Source organism: Pollicipes pollicipes, unplaced genomic scaffold (genome assembly GCF_011947565.3).
Source record: "Pollicipes pollicipes isolate AB1234 unplaced genomic scaffold, Ppol_2.1 Scaffold_7261;HRSCAF=8764_pilon_pilon_pilon, whole genome shotgun sequence".
NCBI classification, from domain to species: domain Eukaryota; kingdom Metazoa; phylum Arthropoda; class Thecostraca; order Pollicipedomorpha; family Pollicipedidae; genus Pollicipes; species Pollicipes pollicipes.
In genome coordinates this window covers 50,433,075-50,451,441 of record NW_023597054.1, presented here as the reverse complement: position 1 = coordinate 50,451,441, position 18,367 = coordinate 50,433,075, and the positions used below count along the sequence as shown (strand labels likewise).

At 51.3% G+C, this 18,367-nt stretch overlaps 1 protein-coding gene across 1 annotated transcript in view; it reads right to left on the bottom strand.

Moving 5' to 3' along the window:
* Positions 1 to 18,367, bottom strand: part of LOC119111585 (hairy/enhancer-of-split related with YRPW motif protein 1) — a 71,635-nt gene that overhangs the window by 272 nt on the left and 52,996 nt on the right. The window contains exons 3-6 of the mRNA XM_037235395.1: positions 9,426 to 9,611; positions 9,093 to 9,263; positions 7,129 to 7,271; positions 76 to 234 (exon numbers count right to left, since the gene is read on the bottom strand). Coding sequence (XP_037091290.1) covers positions 76 to 234; positions 7,129 to 7,271; positions 9,093 to 9,263; positions 9,426 to 9,611 — 659 coding nt within the window. The remainder of the gene's footprint in view (positions 1 to 75; positions 235 to 7,128; positions 7,272 to 9,092; positions 9,264 to 9,425; positions 9,612 to 18,367) is intronic.

Below are 18,367 nucleotides of genomic sequence, written 5' to 3'. Positions count from 1 at the left end.
GGCGGCGCGTCCGCTCGGCGCCGCTGCCCAGCAACGTCGGCTTCCACTTGTCTGCTTCGACGGCGGCCGCGGCACGCTCTGGCGGCAGCGCTTCGAGCCAAAGCCGTCGGCCATGTCGGCCGAAAAGCGCTTCTTCATGTTGGTCTTGAACTTGTACATGAAGCCGCCGCACTCCTCCGAACTGCGGCTGCTGCTGCTGCTAGGCGGGTGAGCCCGCTTCACCTCGCCTGCCACCTGGCGGCAGGTAAACACAAGCTTGTGCACGACATTCGACCTCGCGGAGGCGGACGGCGCGACGCGTTTAAGCCCAGCCAAAACAGCTATGCATGCGCTACCTACAACAGTGCGATGCTCCTGGCTTAGTGTCGCGTACGATGTGCATGATTTGCACGAACTTGGTTCGAACCTTGACTCGTTTCATTATTGCATAGCTCGATTGCACCAAGGGATGCGGCTTAAGATACACTGATGATGTTGTTGCCATTGGCGTTTTAAGGTGCACTCAGCAGCTAATTCTGTCAGGCGTTACTTGCGTCTTACCATGCTAGGAAGGGCGGACACTGCAGGTTACCGAACCCAAACCCGACCGTCAGCAGAACAAAACCGAACCCTCTCGCTTCCTAGACGCGCATGTGAACCCATAATCTTGCATGCACGGAATGGCATTGGCACGCTGATTCTGGTATGCGAGCGTAAGACAATACACTTTGCTGAAATTACCGAGCGCAATGTGCATGCATCGAAGTCGACTTCCGTTTAATTGCCGTGGCATCAGTTTATTGCTTTTGAGACAAAGCCAAAACTTCTATCAAGATCAAAATTGCATGGCATCATCATTTTGCGACAAGTATTTCCTGCGTTTCAGACTGGATCATCATAACGGGTTGATGCCGGATATCAACCCGTCACGGATTAGGAGCAAGACGCCAGTCTCATGGTCAAGCAAAATCGGGACAACCAGCCACGTAAGAAAGGACGGAGTAACAGCAGAGTAAATGACATTGACAGTTCTACAGCGCAGCATCGAGAAATAGTACAGAATCAACCAAGATTTGTTACGACTTTGGTAGCTTAGAAGTTATAAAATCGCTGTTGATTGATGTTTCGGCCGCATGCCTTCCCCAAAACCTTCATCGTTCCACGACCTGACGAGAATTGATGTGAAACTTGCCTTCAGACCTGTGCCATTAAAAACAACAGTGAGCCAATTTCATCGCCATTCATTTTGGAGCGTTAGACAACGATCACCAGCGAGGATTTTAAATGCTGGCCCTGTGGTACAGAACCTACCGATACATATACACGGATTCACACGATACGAATACAACTACTGGAAATACGCGCACATGCGCCTTTTTCACCACACGCCACGCCTCGTCACTCATCCACGCCTGCATAATCAGTCAGTGCGGAGCTCGACACATTTAAGTCTAGTCATCATCTGATCACCAGAAACATACCGACGACCGTCCGTCGCGATGACTAGTGCCTCGCATATTATTCTAGTCAGAGAGACACATGACTGCCTGGGCTCCGGGCGGCACGTTCGGTCAAAATCAGAGTCGTCTCCGAATGGGCCTTCCTTGTCTGGTTGTTACCATCACACTCTCATTAAATCTCGGGCAAATGGGAGTCATGAACTCTTCGACACAGCTGACGTTGCTTCCATTTTGGTCGCACAGTTCACGCTACATTTTTATGACCCACAGTTTGCGATAAATAGTCCATTTGAAATCCCGATTTGCAAGAGTGACGTTCATGTCTCCCGTCATTGATCATTGATCTTGACGCTTCGATAAGGGATATTTCACCAAAGCCGTTTTGAGCTCGATGTCATTCTTCCATACCACGCCTGAGCACATTTTCAGTTTTCAATGGTATGTTTAGCCTCCCAAACTAATCGTTTGTCCCAGTGAGGTACTGTTAAGAAGCTGCGCAGTAACCTGGGGCGGCTGTGCCGCCAGTGGCCCGTGTCTGCCGGCGTCGCGACGGAGCCGACTTCGACCGGAGCCGCGCTGGAGCTGCACGGCGCGCGTGCGTCATCGGAGAACGAGGGGATGTCGGGCCCGCACGGCCACAACGGCTGCGGTGCTCCCGCTCGGAGAGGGACACCGACTGTCGCCCGTTGCCCGCCGCCCTTAGGCCATCACCGGCTTCTCGGGTGCCGCCGCGCTGTGTCGCGCCTCGGCCCCGGACCCTCTGAGTGCCGGCCCACCTGGCGATCGGTCAGGCCTGCAGTCAGCCGCACCTCCCGCACCAGTTCTGCCAGTCCAACCGGCCCGCCGGGCGATCAGTCAGAGCCTGCAGTCAGCCGCACCTCCCGCGCCAGTTCTGCCAGGCCGGCCGGCCCCGCCGGGCGATCGGTCAGAGCCTGCAGTCAGCCGCACCTCCCGCACCAGTTCTGCCAGGCCAACCGGCCCGCCGGGCGATCAGTCAGAGCCTGCAGTCAGCCGCACCTCCCGCGCCAGTTCTGCCAGGTCAGCCGGCCCGCCGGGCGATCGGTCAGAGCCTGCAGTCAGCCACACACCCCGCGCCAGCTCTGCCAGGCCGGCCGGCCCACCGGGCGATCGGTCAGAGCCTGCAGTCAGCCGCACCTCCCGCGCCAGTTCTGCCAAGCCGGCCGGCCCACCGGGCGATCGGTCAGAGCCTGCAGTCAGCCACACCTCCCGCGCCAGTTCTGCCAGGCCAGCCGGCACACTGACGGTCGGCCACGCCAACGTCCAGTCGTTAGTCCCGAAGATCGACTGCGTTCTTCGGACCGTACGCGACCATGACCTGGGCGCCATGTGCATTACCGAGACGTGGCTCACTGGCCCCGTGATCCCGTCAAGGACGGAATCTTGGTGTTTTCCGGCTACGGGCTGGTGCGCAGGGACCGACCGACCCGGCGCTGCCGGGATCGCCCTGTGGCCGCGGGCCGTGGTGGTGGTGTGGTAATCTTGTGCCGGGAGCACTTGAGCTGCAGCGTTACCAATCTCCGGCGCCGGCGCAGTATACGAGTCGCCGTGGATGTCGATGAGTGGCGGTGGGCAGCTCTCGGCCACCGCCGGCGTTGTCTACAGTCCTCCGCCTCAGCCGACATCAAGCGGCCTTGACGAGATACATGATCAACTAAGAACGGCTGTCACCATTGGCAAACGTGTTTTTTGTTGTCTCGGCGATTTAACATAACGCGCCCCGACAAGCCGTCTGTGCGTCGTTGCATGTCCATTTTAAACGATCTGAGCCTTGTGCAGCTTATTAACACACCAACCCATTCTAAGCCGACCGCGACTCTCCTAGACCACGAATTACCAACATGCCCAAACTAGAGGACACAGCTCTGGTGTCGCTGCCGCTGATTACGGACCATCTCACCACCATCATTCGTGCCCCGTTCAGGCGGCAGCATTTACGTCCTGTTTCTTTTCTTATTCTACTCCTGGCGCGAAGTCTGCTGGGACGAGCTCAGTCTGCATTTACTGCAGGTGGACTGGGACCCGTTGTACCGGGCCGTGGGTGCGGCGGGAAAGCTGGAGGAGTTCATGTGCGTATGGCCAGGTGCCATTGATATGCACCGTACCCTGAAAACAGTGACACCCGGCCGTCCACGCTGCTCCTGGACTGAGACAATCCCATTCTGCTGTGTGTGATGCGGGATTGCTACCACGCTTGCCGGTCATGACGCAGGTCCGCTATACAGACCGACCGCATTGAATATCGGCGTCTGTGAAACCGGGTTAAAGTTTGCTGCACTCAGACCAAGCGTGACTTTCCATGCGCCAGCATGTGAACCGACGGGCCTAAGACCGGGCCTAATTTCTGGCGGACTACCCATAAATCTAGACATAGACCCTCTAGGGGAAGGGGGGAGGAGGTGCGCCGAGGAGGCAATGCCCGCTGGCATAGCCGACGATTTCAATCGTCACTTCATCTCAGCTGGCTCAAAAATCGCGGTTGAGCTAGCGGCGAGCAGTCGGGGCGTCCACCTCTCCCCTCCAAGACCACCGTGCGTAACCATAACAAGGCTAGCTTTACACCCTGTGACCTACCCGAGCTTGCGAAATCTATGCGTGCAGTGTCTTCATCTAGGGCCGGTTGGAGCCGATGGTGTGCCGCTGCTTGCGCTAAGAACTTTTCGCTGTCATGGGGCCTCAAGTGCCTCATCTAGTCAATACTTCCATCGTCATCCGCGTCTTACCCTGTGCGTGGAAGTTAGATTCAGTTCTTCCCATCCAAAAGTCCGGTGTTTGTGACGCTGCAAGCAATTTTAGACCTAAATCATTTTGATCAGTATCGTCAAAAATATGAGAGAAGATTGTCTGTCAGCAGTTGTCCGCATGTCTTGATGCCCACGGCATCTTAACCCCTTCACAGCTTCATATATATGCATATATATACATACATACATATATATATATATATATGCATATATATACATATATATATATATATATATATATATATATATATATATATATATATAATGTCGGACATGTCGTCGCCGTCACCTCCACAAACTTAAGTCGAGTTTTCGACAGCGTTGACCACTGCGTCCTCCCGACCAAGCTGCAAGCCTACAGCATCGATTCGCGATGGTTTACAAATTATTTTGATGGACCACGGCAGGTGGTGATAGGTGGTTCACTATCCATTCCCTTATCCCACGGTGTCCCTCAGGAGTTCCTGGTGGGCCCAGTCCTCTTCAGCATCTTTGCGAACGACCTTCCATCCTGCCTGCCTTACAGGCGTCTGGTTTCCTACGTCGACGATATCCATCTCCTCGACTCCGCCCACCCAGACCACTTGTCCACCCTAAAATCGCGTCAGAAGGAAACCATCCTTGCCCTCCAATCCTGCTTCACTGCCAATGCCCCGAAGATGAACCATACCAAGTCCACTCTTTCCTTGTTCGCACGCCCCAGGTCATCATAAATCATCCTTCCATGTTAACATCTCCCACTTAATGTTAACCCCTCGTCGTGCGTGAAGATGCTGCGAGTGACTATAGATCGCACCCTTTCCTGGGAAGAGCACATAAGCAAATTAGTTAAAAAGTGGAACTCCATCCCGTTTTATCAATATAAAATTTGTCATCATCTCAGACCCGAAGCTCGCAAGCTCCTCTTCCAGGCCCATGTTTTCCCCCCACATCCTGGACTGCCTCTCAGTCTGGGGCGGGGTCGCCGCCTGCTATCTCGGCCGGGTGCCAAAAATCGTGAATGTCGCGGTCAGGATCGTCTTTGGGACGCGGGGTCAAGATCATATTTAATCGGTGGTAGGATCGCTGATGTGGCGCAGAATCAGTAATCTTGTCGCGCGCCACGACCACATTGGCGTCTTCAGGGCCCTAATTGATCTCCGTGTCCCGATGCGCATCACGTGGTCGGCGGTGGCCGGCGCCCCTGAACTGCCGCCTTCCGACTGCCTGTATCGCGCAGGGTGTTCTCATATCGTGCGGCATCGTCCTGGAACCAGCTGCCGCCGGCCGTTGTGGTCTCCCGGAGGCGTGCTGCGCTCAGATCTAAACTTGACCAATGTGAAAAGAGGGTTTTGTTTGACTTTTTGGGCCTTTTTCAAGCTCTCGACGTGTTTTTATCACCACCGTGTCTGAGTTTCTATCGTGTTACTTGTAACCCATTGCCTCGAATAAAGCATTAAATCATGCGTATCGAACGATTCGCAATAAATACATGACGTGACATGTCATCCGATATTTTTTTCGGTTTCAGCTGCCTCTTCCCCCACCTCCACTAGATTTCCGTAGCTCTTCCAACGATCTCCCGAAATGTTGTGGAGAGTAACCATTTCAACATAGCAAAGCCCCTCTTTTGGTCACGCTCTCGAATTTTTTACTATGACTGGATAGTTGTTCAAAACCCTATGTAACATATTTACAATAGTGTCGTGCTTAGTAAAGATGGAGATCTCATATCTACAGTGCAAATTTGGAGGATTACGTATTTGATGTACTTGGTAAAGAGCTCCGTTCCAAACGTTGTACCGTTGTTATATGTAATTGCACATAGGTAGTAAATTGTAAATAATGCAATAGCAAATAAGTCACTGTGCAATTTTTGTGAAATTGTAATTGTTCATCACTTCTCCCATCACCGGTGTGGCCAAATGGTGTGATGCCCCTTTTCATCCCCCAATATGACCCACAATGAAAGCTACGTTTGGGTTCTGTCGGTTGATAAACTCTAAACACTTATCAACCCCTACGCTCTAATCACTTATCAACCTCCGTGTGTTACTAGGGAATCATCGAATTACCCCACTTGGAAAACTGGTTTGGACGGGTGGGCAAGCAGACCCTCCGTTTTAAACCGGTCTAAAAGCATTTTCAAGAAAGGAGGCACACATAGGTTTTTGATTCCCCCTCACTATCTGCCAATATTGGTAATTTGCATACGGAAAAACGCTACCCCGGAAACGTTCAATGAGGCCGCAAAGGGCCTCTTTTGACGGGTCAAAAGTACATGAAAATGTTCGTCTCAATGTTGACGCGACAAATTCTAAAATATTTCTTTCAAATTCAAATGTAAAGTCGGAGCCAGAGTTACCTTTCAAATCTATTCCAGTAAATCCATTTCGCCATGCTGTTTTGACGAGGCTCCTGACCGGAAACTGTTGATACACTGCCATCTCTTTACGTTCTCCATGTACTGAGAGGAACAAAGCTTAGTTAAGTGCCCTTATAACTGACGGCATTGATTTGATTGGTGCCACGTTTTTGTACCAGTGTGATTGTGACTCATTCAGGAGTAGGTGGCGACCACTTTGCAGAAATTTTCAGCTTTACTGAATTACATACACCCGACCTCTGCATCCAGGTGCAGCACTCACGTAGCAGTCCAGAATCTGGCACGTTCAAAGAATGACATCACTCATCCATAGCGCTCTTTAAATGACCCACACACCGATTGCGGTCTGGAGAAGGAACAAGACAAGAGTAAGAATACGACCAAGTGTCGCCATGAAGAGTTCGGGCAGACACTGGTCGCACCCTGGGCTGTGAGCGAGACAACACACGGCTTAAATGGACACGGGAGACGTAAGCATGCAAAAACCCATTACGCCAGACCATGTTGAGAATACGAACAGAGTGTCCGTCACCTGCCGACGAAGTGTTCTGTGATCACTCACGTGCAGAAGTTTGTACAGGTGCGGCTCATCGAAGTCAGCGTCGGCGTCGTCGGCAGGGTACCGTGACATCACGCCGGGACCGGCGCTTGGCTCCGGGTCGCCGCGCTCTAGCGGGAGCCGAACCAGCGCCTGCTGGTTCAGGTCTGAAGAGACGACAAAATCGCGGCCAGTTGACCGGTCCCCCCGACCGCCGACACTGCAGGCCGCCTAGCCTTGGAACATGCGTTCGCGTCCCTCCACCCATCACCACAGCGGGTGTTAGCCGTTATCCTAGTGAAGGTGTGAGTATGCACCTGCCTTTTTTATCACTGCTAGCATGGACGCAGCCCACATCTGTGAGCCGGCCGTGCGCAATTTGCATGATGGTGAACGGTCATATCAAACATCAGCCTTCTCACCGAGCCTCAGTTGCGGGTTTTGTATTAACATTTCCAAAACACTAGGTCGCATGAATTATGTGTTCAGGTGGCTTTGATGTCAGAGCCTTCGCTAAGTGCAGCTTAAAGGGACTGTCCCGCTTCTGGGGCATAATACAAAAATGCCCTAATGAAACCTCAGGACCAGTTGCGCCTTATGATAGAACTGAGAAGTGCTTCTGCAGCCCGTCAGTACATAATGAGAATATCAACGTTAATTACTTTCGAGTCCAGATCGCGCTGCGAACGCTTTGTAAGAGCACTACGCTTCTTCCCCGCATTCGTGACCACTGTTGTCATGCCAACCGCCGCGCGAACCTCCACTGGTGCGAATAAGAATATCTTTGTGTTTGGCCCAGCGGGGGGCAAGAGCCTGTTACCTAGAAGTGCACTGGTTAAGATTCGAACCAGTGCGTCGCCATGGACCATGTGCTACTCCCATTCCCGAAAGCCAAAGTGCACCTCGAAAAGAACCACTCTGGTTAGCATCATAGGGTAGAAATCGAAGCCACCGAATAGCATTTCGTTACATACACGGAATAGCAGCTTAATGCGCACATGTCTTTTTGTCTCAACAGTGTTGCAAGGCCTTGTAGCATCCAATGCACACACATTTCGAAAACAGATTAATGCGTTGCAAACATTACAGAGCACACACGTCGGAAAAAGCAGGTCAAGTGAAATGTATCGTTTTCATAGCGGTGAGCAGGCGGACAAGGGAGATTTCTCACGCAGGGCCGGCTACTGGAAATCGACATTCTGAGCTATTCAGGACGCTTACGAGACAACTGACATTTATGATAAAATCTTACTCATCCGATGTAGCGAAAAGTATCAAAAGGCGGAATACTCCCTTTAATGCATGACAGCTAACATTACCACCGAAGTGGCGATGTCCCATTGCCCGATGTTTAAGTGGGCCGAAATGCGGAATACTTTGTACAGCCTGCCAATTAAGTAATGTTGCCAGGGTTCAACGTGAGATGCAAGCTCGTGATGTGGCCGGCCATAATAAAAAATTCCCGTCCTTTTCACGGAAAAAACGATGCCTTTGACGGGAATCGAACCCACCGGACCATGTCTCTCGAGCCATGTCCGTTGACCAACGGATGAGATAAGACCGTTGTGGTACCGCCATGTCACTGGGACTGCGTAATACAGTGGCCACAGTTATCATCAACCTGTCTGTAGCTGTGTTTTTGAGTGTTGAATCAAGCCGAAGAACACTAATCTTTGGACCAGCAACCCTTCCAGAACATGCCTATCATATCCGGTCCAATTTTTGACGGTGAGACTGAACCGTCTCGAGCTCAATATGCTTCTGAGAGACAATAAGGCAGTAGCCGTGACACTGCCGCTGCCCCTGTGGCCTGGTAGTGTGGGGAAGATCAGCGCAGACGGCGGGCGTGAAGAGCGACCGCAATCTGAGCCCCAGCGCCACAGCGAAAGCGCCCCAATGCGAGGCCGCTGGCGCGGTCAGCGCGCGAAGCCCCGACGCTCGGGTCGATGCCGTGACCGGTGCGCAGCGTCGCAGACTGAGACCCTGACCTGGTGGCGCGTAGCGCATCTCCCGCGGCGCCGACGAGCTGGGCCACTGCGTGCTGCCGCTGTTACCGTCGCTGGACGAGCCGTTGCTGCTGGCGTTCCCGTTGTAGCCGCTCGTGCTGCCACTGAGCGAGCCGACGCGAGAGCCGTGGTGCGGCCGCGGTGGAAAGCCGCCTGCGCGCAGGCGCCGAAGCCATGGTTAGCTCGCCCAACCGATCTCAGACAGCCAAGCTGCGAGTTCCACAAAAGGCGTCCGCAATAGACAATGTGTTATTGTGCCAACTTAGGCACCAGGCCCGTCCAAGGCCGGCTGGTTTTCGATGTGCCCTCGCTGACCTCTGAGCACGAGTGCGATGTGCTCGTGGAGGTGGTTCATGAGACGGGCGCAGAGGGGGTCGCCGGGTATGAAGCCCTCGTGCTCCACCATCCACTGCATCGTCTCGCGCAGACATTCGCGGTAGCCTTCCTCATAGCGGTTGGAGATGGTTGCGCGCCGGCTAGCCGTGTCGGTATCAACGCCATCTGTTGAAAAACAAGGTGACAATGACCAGCGAGCTGTCGAGAGCAGAGCGCGCGCCACCAACGACATGCCCTCCCCCGCTCTTAGGTGTCACACTGAAAACCGGCAGACCGGCACAAATGTTGGCCATGAAACAATCGCCAGACACCTCCAGAAGGATGTCAGGAAAAAGGGACATCGCTGCACTGAGCCCGTTCTGACGTGCACAAATAATGTCTGCCTGCTCAACACCCGAAAGCACGCGATCAGGAATTAAGATCGCTGTACCCAGATCCTCCGTACCCTCGTCCATAACTGCACATAAATATCCAGGTAAGATCGAGTACCGAGTCAGTCACGTCTCTCCCCACCGAGAGATTAGATTTGGTTTTAATTAGAGCCATTCCTACCAGTGAAGGCTATTTCAGGGCAATGGGATGAAAGAGAAAGGATAATGGTGCGGCAAAACTATATGCGCCTAGGGGTCCATCCACCCAGACTTGATCCGTATATACACCCTTACACGGTGTAGGTACTTGGCGCTCGGACAGTACCTCCACCAGGGGCACTTCAGCGCACTCGTGGCTGTACCACCCGTCTTGCCCCAGGCAAATGAGGCGTTACGAGAATGCAGGATAACTAAAGAGTGGAGAAAGAAGGGCGGATACACCAGGAAATACTGAGGAGAGCCAGGAAGCAATGAAGGCGCACAAGGGCCCCAGGACATCACGCATGCCGTTATTGAAAGGTGTTGATAGCTCACTTTCAGCAGCAGTGCAAATATTTGTTTCCGAGATAGCTGTTTCCGGTTAGAAGCGAACGCTAACTCAAACCGAACATGGCGACCGGCGGCCCACCAACGTCATTACTAAAAAACTCAGATACTCGAGGCCAAGCAAGGCTACTATCGTTGGCACCCCTGAAATCCACCGACTAGCCGAGCTTGTCATCAGAGTGTGGGAGACACCCGCGTGATCGTCATGATGGCGGCCATTTGTGAAGATCGTGTGCACTTGATAAGTAGACCATGCCACATATTACGTTCTCGTTTCCGACATCGTCAGTTTTCATGCTGAAATGGCCGACCTTCAACGCACCAAGAGCAAATGGACAACGAGAATACCAGAAGACACAAGAGTCAACATATGGTGCGCGGTTCGGTGTGTGACGAGGCAGAGGTGGTGAAGTTTTGTGACAAAGGGGCGTGGCACACTGTTACTCTTTATGCTGTGTTTAATTACCGTGATAATGCCGAATGGGGCCGAACAATATTTGATGTGAAGCGTAACGTACGTCGTTAGTATTGTGATTCATAGTTATGACGTTATGATTTTCTATCTCGATACGATGATCATGATTGCATACTGTGGGTACTTGCAAAGCCTCCCTGGGTATACAAACGCTGGGTGTTGTAAATGCCCCCAAGTTTCTATGTGACCTTAATCTGCTTATTGGTACCGCGATAGTTTTACGGCTGGGAAGAAAACGTCAAATAATCTTAGGGCATGTGCGGACCAGAAGTAAAATTATAAGAATCACAATCTTGTTGCATCGTGGCCTGGTCTCAGAAGGGTTATATCAGGCAACTTAAACGCTTGAGTGCATACATTGTTCAATGGAAATGCTCAATGTGACAAACAATTCGTTCGTTTCGCTCGGTATGTTGGCATGTTTTTCGAAAACATTGATTTCATTTCTCTTGCGGCTATCGTCCCGGCCTTTCATCCCTCCCCCCCCCCCCCCCCCACACCTCCTCGATGGAACCACCAGCGACGCCAGCAGCCATCTGTATATCACAGGTTATATTTTCCTGTTTGCGTGTTTACAGAGAGCAAATTAGACTAAAACCAGTACCTATTAGTTTTTCCAGTGGGGCAACCACATGGAGACTGAAAAGCGCACAGGACGATGTGTATTGATTGGAGCCTTCCATTCGCACGCTTTCCAGCTGATTCATAGCACGCATCGCTGGAAGACCGCATCACTTCCCTCTTGTGAAATGTCAACGGGACCATGGCCATGGCCATGGCTGCCGGCCGGCCCTGGCGGCGGCCCCGGCGCGCGCGCCACGCTGGCCGCCGTGTCACGTTCGACGTGGCGTGATCCGGCCGGCGCCGGCGGCTGGGAGGCGCGCGCGTCGGCTGTGACGCGTGCCCACCCAGTGCCCGAGTCACGTGGCCGCCATGTGACCGCGCAGCTCCGGCCGTCGGCAGCGGCGTCTGTTCACAGTGCCGACGACGCGGGGCCACGCTAACGAGCGGCGCCACGGCCGCCGAGGAGCGGCCGGGTCGCGTGCGGACGCCGTCCGACGCGTGCGTCGACAGATTTGGCGCGCGCTCGGCGTGGAGCACGTGGACGTCCATGCGGTGAAGCTCCTGCTTTGACGCGCTGTTCGGTCCGCACACCGCGGCCTGGCCGATGCGGCACTGGCGCGTTTTGATCCACGGTGTATTCGCCCGAGACAAGTAACCCATGAGTTCTGTACCGTTTAGGGTTCGCACCGACCCGGGCGACAAAAATTGTACGTGACGATGAGTAGAATCTCTACTGGACGCGCAGAATCTTTTCCACAACTCGACTGGAGTGGGGCAGGAACGGCGCAACAGGTTCAGTTGCAATGAGGTCAATTTACAGATAATAGGTTATAATAGCTTACTTTGCGGCCCAGGACCGACCAGGAATAGTGAAAATGTGTTTTATACGCTGCAATGATCATAAATTGCACTATCCATTTTTAAGCCTGCTCATCGAACCTGCAAACAAAAAACTTTGTCCTTGCATGTGCAGGTACTGTCACGAAAACTCCAACGATGTAAAAACGAACAACGCTGCTAATGCGCATGGGAAAAATTATACGTGGCGTCACGTAAAATAAGATATTCTTGCTGCGCCGTGAATACATCCTCAGTGACTGGCGGAAGGGGGACGTGATCCTGACGTGGGTGTGGCGGAAGTCGGTCGCGACGTCATACAGCACTTCTTGACGGGGAATTGCAATTAAACAAACCTCAAATCACACACTTATAAGAACATGCTCAGTTCCGGCACATAGGTCATCTAAAAAAATTATCGTGTTATAGCTAAAAATTAGGACAGCCAATTTACATTTTCAGTTATGACGTTTAGTATCAATGTAAATAGCCCTAAGAGGCCCATCTGATCGTTATGTCTCCCTTCCCCCTCCCCACCTTCCCCTTCCCCTATTGGACCGGCACTGAATGCACTCAACAATAATGGAGGTTGCACTGACAAAGAAACTCTTAAGCATCAACACTTCCGAAATCCTGTGATAGTCAAGTTGCCAGCATGTTGACCCAGCAATACGAATTACCGCACACTTTTTCACGGAAGTATGTTCTATGTAATAACGAAAGCTATACTAGCTTGGTTGCCGTGTAGCCTTCAGCATTTCTCGGAATTCAACATGGCAGCCGCCGCCATCTTGAATGCTTACCAACTTTCTTATTTTGATCCGGATGACCTAGATGGTCGTGTAATATCTCTTAATAGGGGTTGTCGTGGGTGGCTGAGTCCATTTCTGGACTTTTCTGGGCCACGATGTCTAATTCAACGGCAAATCACAGGTCGAGTATCAAACTCAGAGCAGACCTCTGACCTACAGTGTCACGAAATCTTAAGTGGCATTGAGCGTTTTACTACCAGCCAGCATGCTTTTCATAGTTATCATCATTATGTACACCTAGCCCCCTTCGTTTTCTGCGATGTCCATCTGTTTGCTGGTGCAACGACTATAGCGGGCGATTTCTCCGTAACAATTGCAGTAGTCTGTGCGCCAAAGGCCTGTGCTGTGCCTGTTGCAGCTGCAGCGTGCAGTGCTGTATGCGTTGCTTTCAGTGATGCGGTTGAAGGTCATAACACCCGAGAGCGTTTTGGGAGTAACTGCTGCTGTCAAGACGGCTGGCGTGGTGGGGGCTCCCATGCTCCAACCGAAGCTGGAAATATCTCTACTTTCTCGTCTTCGGGGGGGGGAGGGGGGGGGGGGCACGGAAAGCTTCTTCGCGGGGTTAGGAATGTGGTGGGCCAGTCGAGTCTCTTAACTTTCAGCCAGGCCTTTTGCGGCCCCAGGAACTGGCCAGACGACGCGGTACAGCAGCTGACAGAGACCATCCACCATCTGATCTGCTGGCAACGCGGTCTCGCTATCCGAGTGGCACCAGGCGTACAAGCTGCCAGTAGCTCATCCCTGGCATGCTGGGAAAAGTGCTTCGTCTGTCTCATATGTCAGCTCAAATAACGAGCATAATTGTGGTGAACCGCTACGAAGAAATACGGCAACATTGCCTTGACACATTGCTATCCTAGTTTTTTTTTTCGCTGTGCTCTTTCCAAACTATTTATATAGTTTTTGGAAGCATGGGGACCGAGCCTGTACACACTAACATGGATGTGGTCTGACATAGGCTTAGTAAAACTTTTGACAATCATCCTACTCTTGCAATGGAAATTCCTGTTAATAAGTTCCAGCATCCGAAATGTCTTGCTCCTTGAAGCCACACATTGCTTTTCAGCCTTTAAATCCCTCGAAATCATAACCCTCAAGTCTTTTCCTTCTTGATCTGGCGAACTCCCGGCCTCCCATTTTGTAGCTAATGCCCTCACTGCCAGAACTACCCAAATGCATCACCTCACGTTGATCATAGTTGAATGACACATGCCACAGAGAAACCAAGTTCATTAGCATCTCCAAGTCAGGTTTCAGTCGTTTTAGGCTTTACCTAGTCGGCATTTTTCGACGCCCCTATCAAATTAATATCGTCAGCAAATTTAAGCACCTTGCTTTCTAATCCCTTCGAAATATTATTCAGAAAGATTACAAAGAACAACGGACCCAACACCAACCCCTGTGAAACCCAGCTCTATGCTAGGTCACACTGACATTTAATACCATTGAACACTACTTTTATTTCCTGTCTTGCAGCCCAGCTCTTACCCAGTCAAGAATGTTTTCCCCAAAGCCATGCAATTTTTAACTGATACGCTGGTATGCTACCCTATCAAAGACCTCACCAAATTCTAGATAAACAACATCTGAACTATTGCCTTAGTCTTTCTGACTAGCAACATACTCCATGAACTCCAGAAAGTTGGTCAAGCAAGACCTAACAGAAAGAAAACCATGCTACTACTATTTACCAACTGATGCCTAAGTAAGTGAGACTACATGCTAGCCTTAATGATCTTCTCTACGATCTCAGAAACTAGTGCGGTGAAACTAGCAAGCCTTTAGCTAGTGACACTTTTTTAGTCCCCCTTTTAAAGCAAATGTTTTACATTGAAAGATATTGAAACGAGCCTCAGATAGCACCATTCTCTGTTCAATTAGCATGCTACTCAGTGCGTCATCGTTTAATTCCCTCATGGTACCTTGCACAACATTAATTGAGAGCCACTTGATGATCGTTTTGTCGAAAGATCGCACTCACGAACGCCAGACATGACCGTCTCGACAATTATGTCTTCCTTGGCCTTGTTCGCCGCACGAGTTATGGAATGGCAGAATTTGAATGACGTGATAATGACGTTTTGAATACCAGGTTGGCTTTGATATACTCTCTCCTTTAAACCTTTCCTCATTTTCCCGGCCGTGTAGCTCAGAAACTAGAAAAGTTCAAGTCTTAAGGACAGGATTGTGAGCAACACCGAAAGGTCTTCAATATGGCTATTTCAATTCAAAACTCCGTGTAAATGTGGAGCACTCCCTTAAATGATCGGTATTTCATCGACATTGCGCCAGTCCTTGGGTACTTCTGAAAAACCCGATGACCGATTAAATATAAACATAAAAGATAGCCAAATCACTGGCACGTTCATTCAGCACTCTACCATATATCTGGTCAAGTCCGGCCGCCTGATTAACCTTGATTTCCTGCCAGTTATCCCTTACCATATCCTCGGTCACTGTCAAATCTACAAGACTGCCTTCAGTCAGATTTTGGGTATTACCAGGGAGATCATACACAGCTTCCTTTGAAAAAGCTGAAGAAAACTGCCTGCTAAGGGCATCTTCAATATCCCTGTCCTACACAAATGACTTTACATCTTCCTCGTGGGGACTAACAGAGGATCCCTTAGCATCTTAGACTGGGGCTGAACGCTGAAGAAACTGATGAATGGGAGAAAACTAGCTCCAGCCAACTTCTTAATCTTGGACAACACTGCCGTCCAATCATGCTCCTAGTTCTTCACGAACCTGCACAAAGCCACGCACAGCTACAACACGTGGACGGTGGCGTTTTGTTTATAACGTAGCACGTAGACTTACAAGCAGCGCGGCGATGACAAAACCGCGCAGCAGTCGACGCAGCTGAGCGGTGTTGTCAAACAGTTGGTGCATGCCACCATGGGCGGGCAAGACGGCAGGAAATGACACCATTCAAATTTTTACGGACGGCGTGCTCTCTCCACTCTCTCTTGTTTTCGCGAACACTCTTGACCGCCCTCTCCCCTTGTTTACATAACCTGATCAGCATTGTTTTTTCACTCAAAGTGTCATAACTGTAGCTGGCAATAATTATCTCGAATGGTAACCTAATGTGGCTGGATTTAGTTTGATTGAGAAAAGTTAAAATCCGTACAATTTTTATTTCAATTGGTGCAACGTCAGGTTGAGGTAACACGTACTCAGAACGTGAGACGGATGTTTATGGCTGTTAGTATGATTTATAGTTTAGTAGTCGTCGTCATGCCAACGAGGCATACAAATCTGCGCCACACCAAACTGAACTAGGCACAACAAGGGTATCACGACGGCTCCGAAAAATTGGCTTAATGTGTAGGTTGTACAATTGAAGGTAAACACTAGTGCTTGGCGCAACGTTGTGCTTTTGCTTTGAGAAATTGGCTACAGGTGGCACCCGCTCCCTGAAAAGTGCTGGCGTAGAAGAGATGCTGAATTAATTAGGACAACATGGTGCCTATTCTAATGCATCGCAAAAGTTCTTAGTAGTCACAGCCCACTGCAGAAAAATATCGAAAGCCGCTGCGATGCAGACGTGCAAAACAATTATCTTGTTTACGCACTAATGATGCGTTGAAACCCTACAAACTGTTGAAGGTAGCTTTAATGATCTACCACAGGCCACTTTACACGATTAGGGGAATTCGGACGCCACGAGCATGTGAAACAAAACATATTTCTCGTTTGCTGTCGCATGCTTTGCTTCGCACAGCCCGACCGTTCACATTTTAGACGCTATCCATACGGGATTTGATTACTGAGAGTAATTGATGCCGAACATGGATTCGATTTGCAAAAATATATGCCGAATATATGCCAAAAATATAAAATATATGCCGGAGTTAATGAAATACCGACCGGTTATTTCAGTCACATGACCTGCCAAGATAAGTAACCCTGTGAGGACTTCCGGGAAAGGAATGTGAGACAGGGGGAGGAGGCACATGCATATGCCAATCGGGAAACATAAATAAATATAAGATGCTCCAGCTTGAGCGTTTGAGTTAACTTCGATTTGGCAATCCATGTCTCCTATGGTCCTAGTCCACACACTGTTTTAGCCTTTCAACATAAGACCTTAGTCCCTAATGTCAAAGCAACGCCCCGGAATTGTGCAGAATAACGTGACCGACGGCTGTCATAATCTGCCCCAGCTGAAGTTACGGAACAAGTCTCAGTCCAGCCAACCTTGCGGGTAAAAGATGCTGTTCAGTTTCGGACTGGCGTTAACGATCAACGCCTACGATCTGGCTCCCAGAGCGAGGCGCGCATGACCTGGGCCGAAAGGCAAGGTGCTGGGACCACACCTAACCCTGGGCCGGGCTCTTGGACGCCGGTAGACTCCTCTGAGTAGCGGAGGAGCGGGGCGCACGTGACGCACCGCGCCCGCCTAGGACTAGCCAGGCAAGAGTGCCCCGCCCCTTCCTCCGTCACGTGTCGGCGCAGCAGCCGGGGCGCCGCGCACGTGAGGCGAGGCGAAAGTGCCCCTGGTCGCGTGTCGGTACAGCAGACGAAGCGGGCCGCACGTGACACGGCCCAACGGCCGCTAACTGGCATGGCGAGAGAGTGCCCCTCGTCACGTGCGGCGCGGCGTGCAACGCCGAGCGCGTCCGTCCCAACACACCGACGTGTCGGTGCGTCTTGGCATCGCGGCCACACTGACAATCAATACGGAAGACGGCCGGCCGCCGGCGGACGGCGCTGAATGGCGGCCGCCCGGACCCGGAGGGCATTGGCGCATGATGCCGCTCATAGGATGCCGGCAGGACCGTATGCCGCCCGCACTCGGGAGACACGCTGGAAGCGTGCGTCTGTTGTGCCTACTACACGCTGGGTGTGTCCTTTAGAGGCACAGTCGGGTATACGACGATCGTGGGTTGCAATATGATGCAGGGTTGGACACTGGGCTTATGTTCGCCTGTGGTGCCCTCGCTAGGCAAGGCCTATGGGTTAACACACATTCCCTGCAGTATTGCCTGGTCTGTGAGTAATACTTCATCATCGTTCTACGAGCGTTTTTTTCCTAAACGGAGAACTAATGCGTGCGATCTCTAATTTCATCATAGGGGTCAAATTAGCTCAATATTAAGACCCCGCTCCTGTTATCTCATGCATTAAGCCAGCTACGCCAACGTGGAAAACCACGTTACATAGCTCCGGCCAGCATATATCGGATGCACACTAGTGGATGTCGACAGCTGTGACATGACATACATCTCAGAGGTCAGAGGTCAGAAAAATGAAGGCTGTGGTTCCATTGGCTGTAAGGCTACATCATGACTAAAAAAATCACGTCAGTGG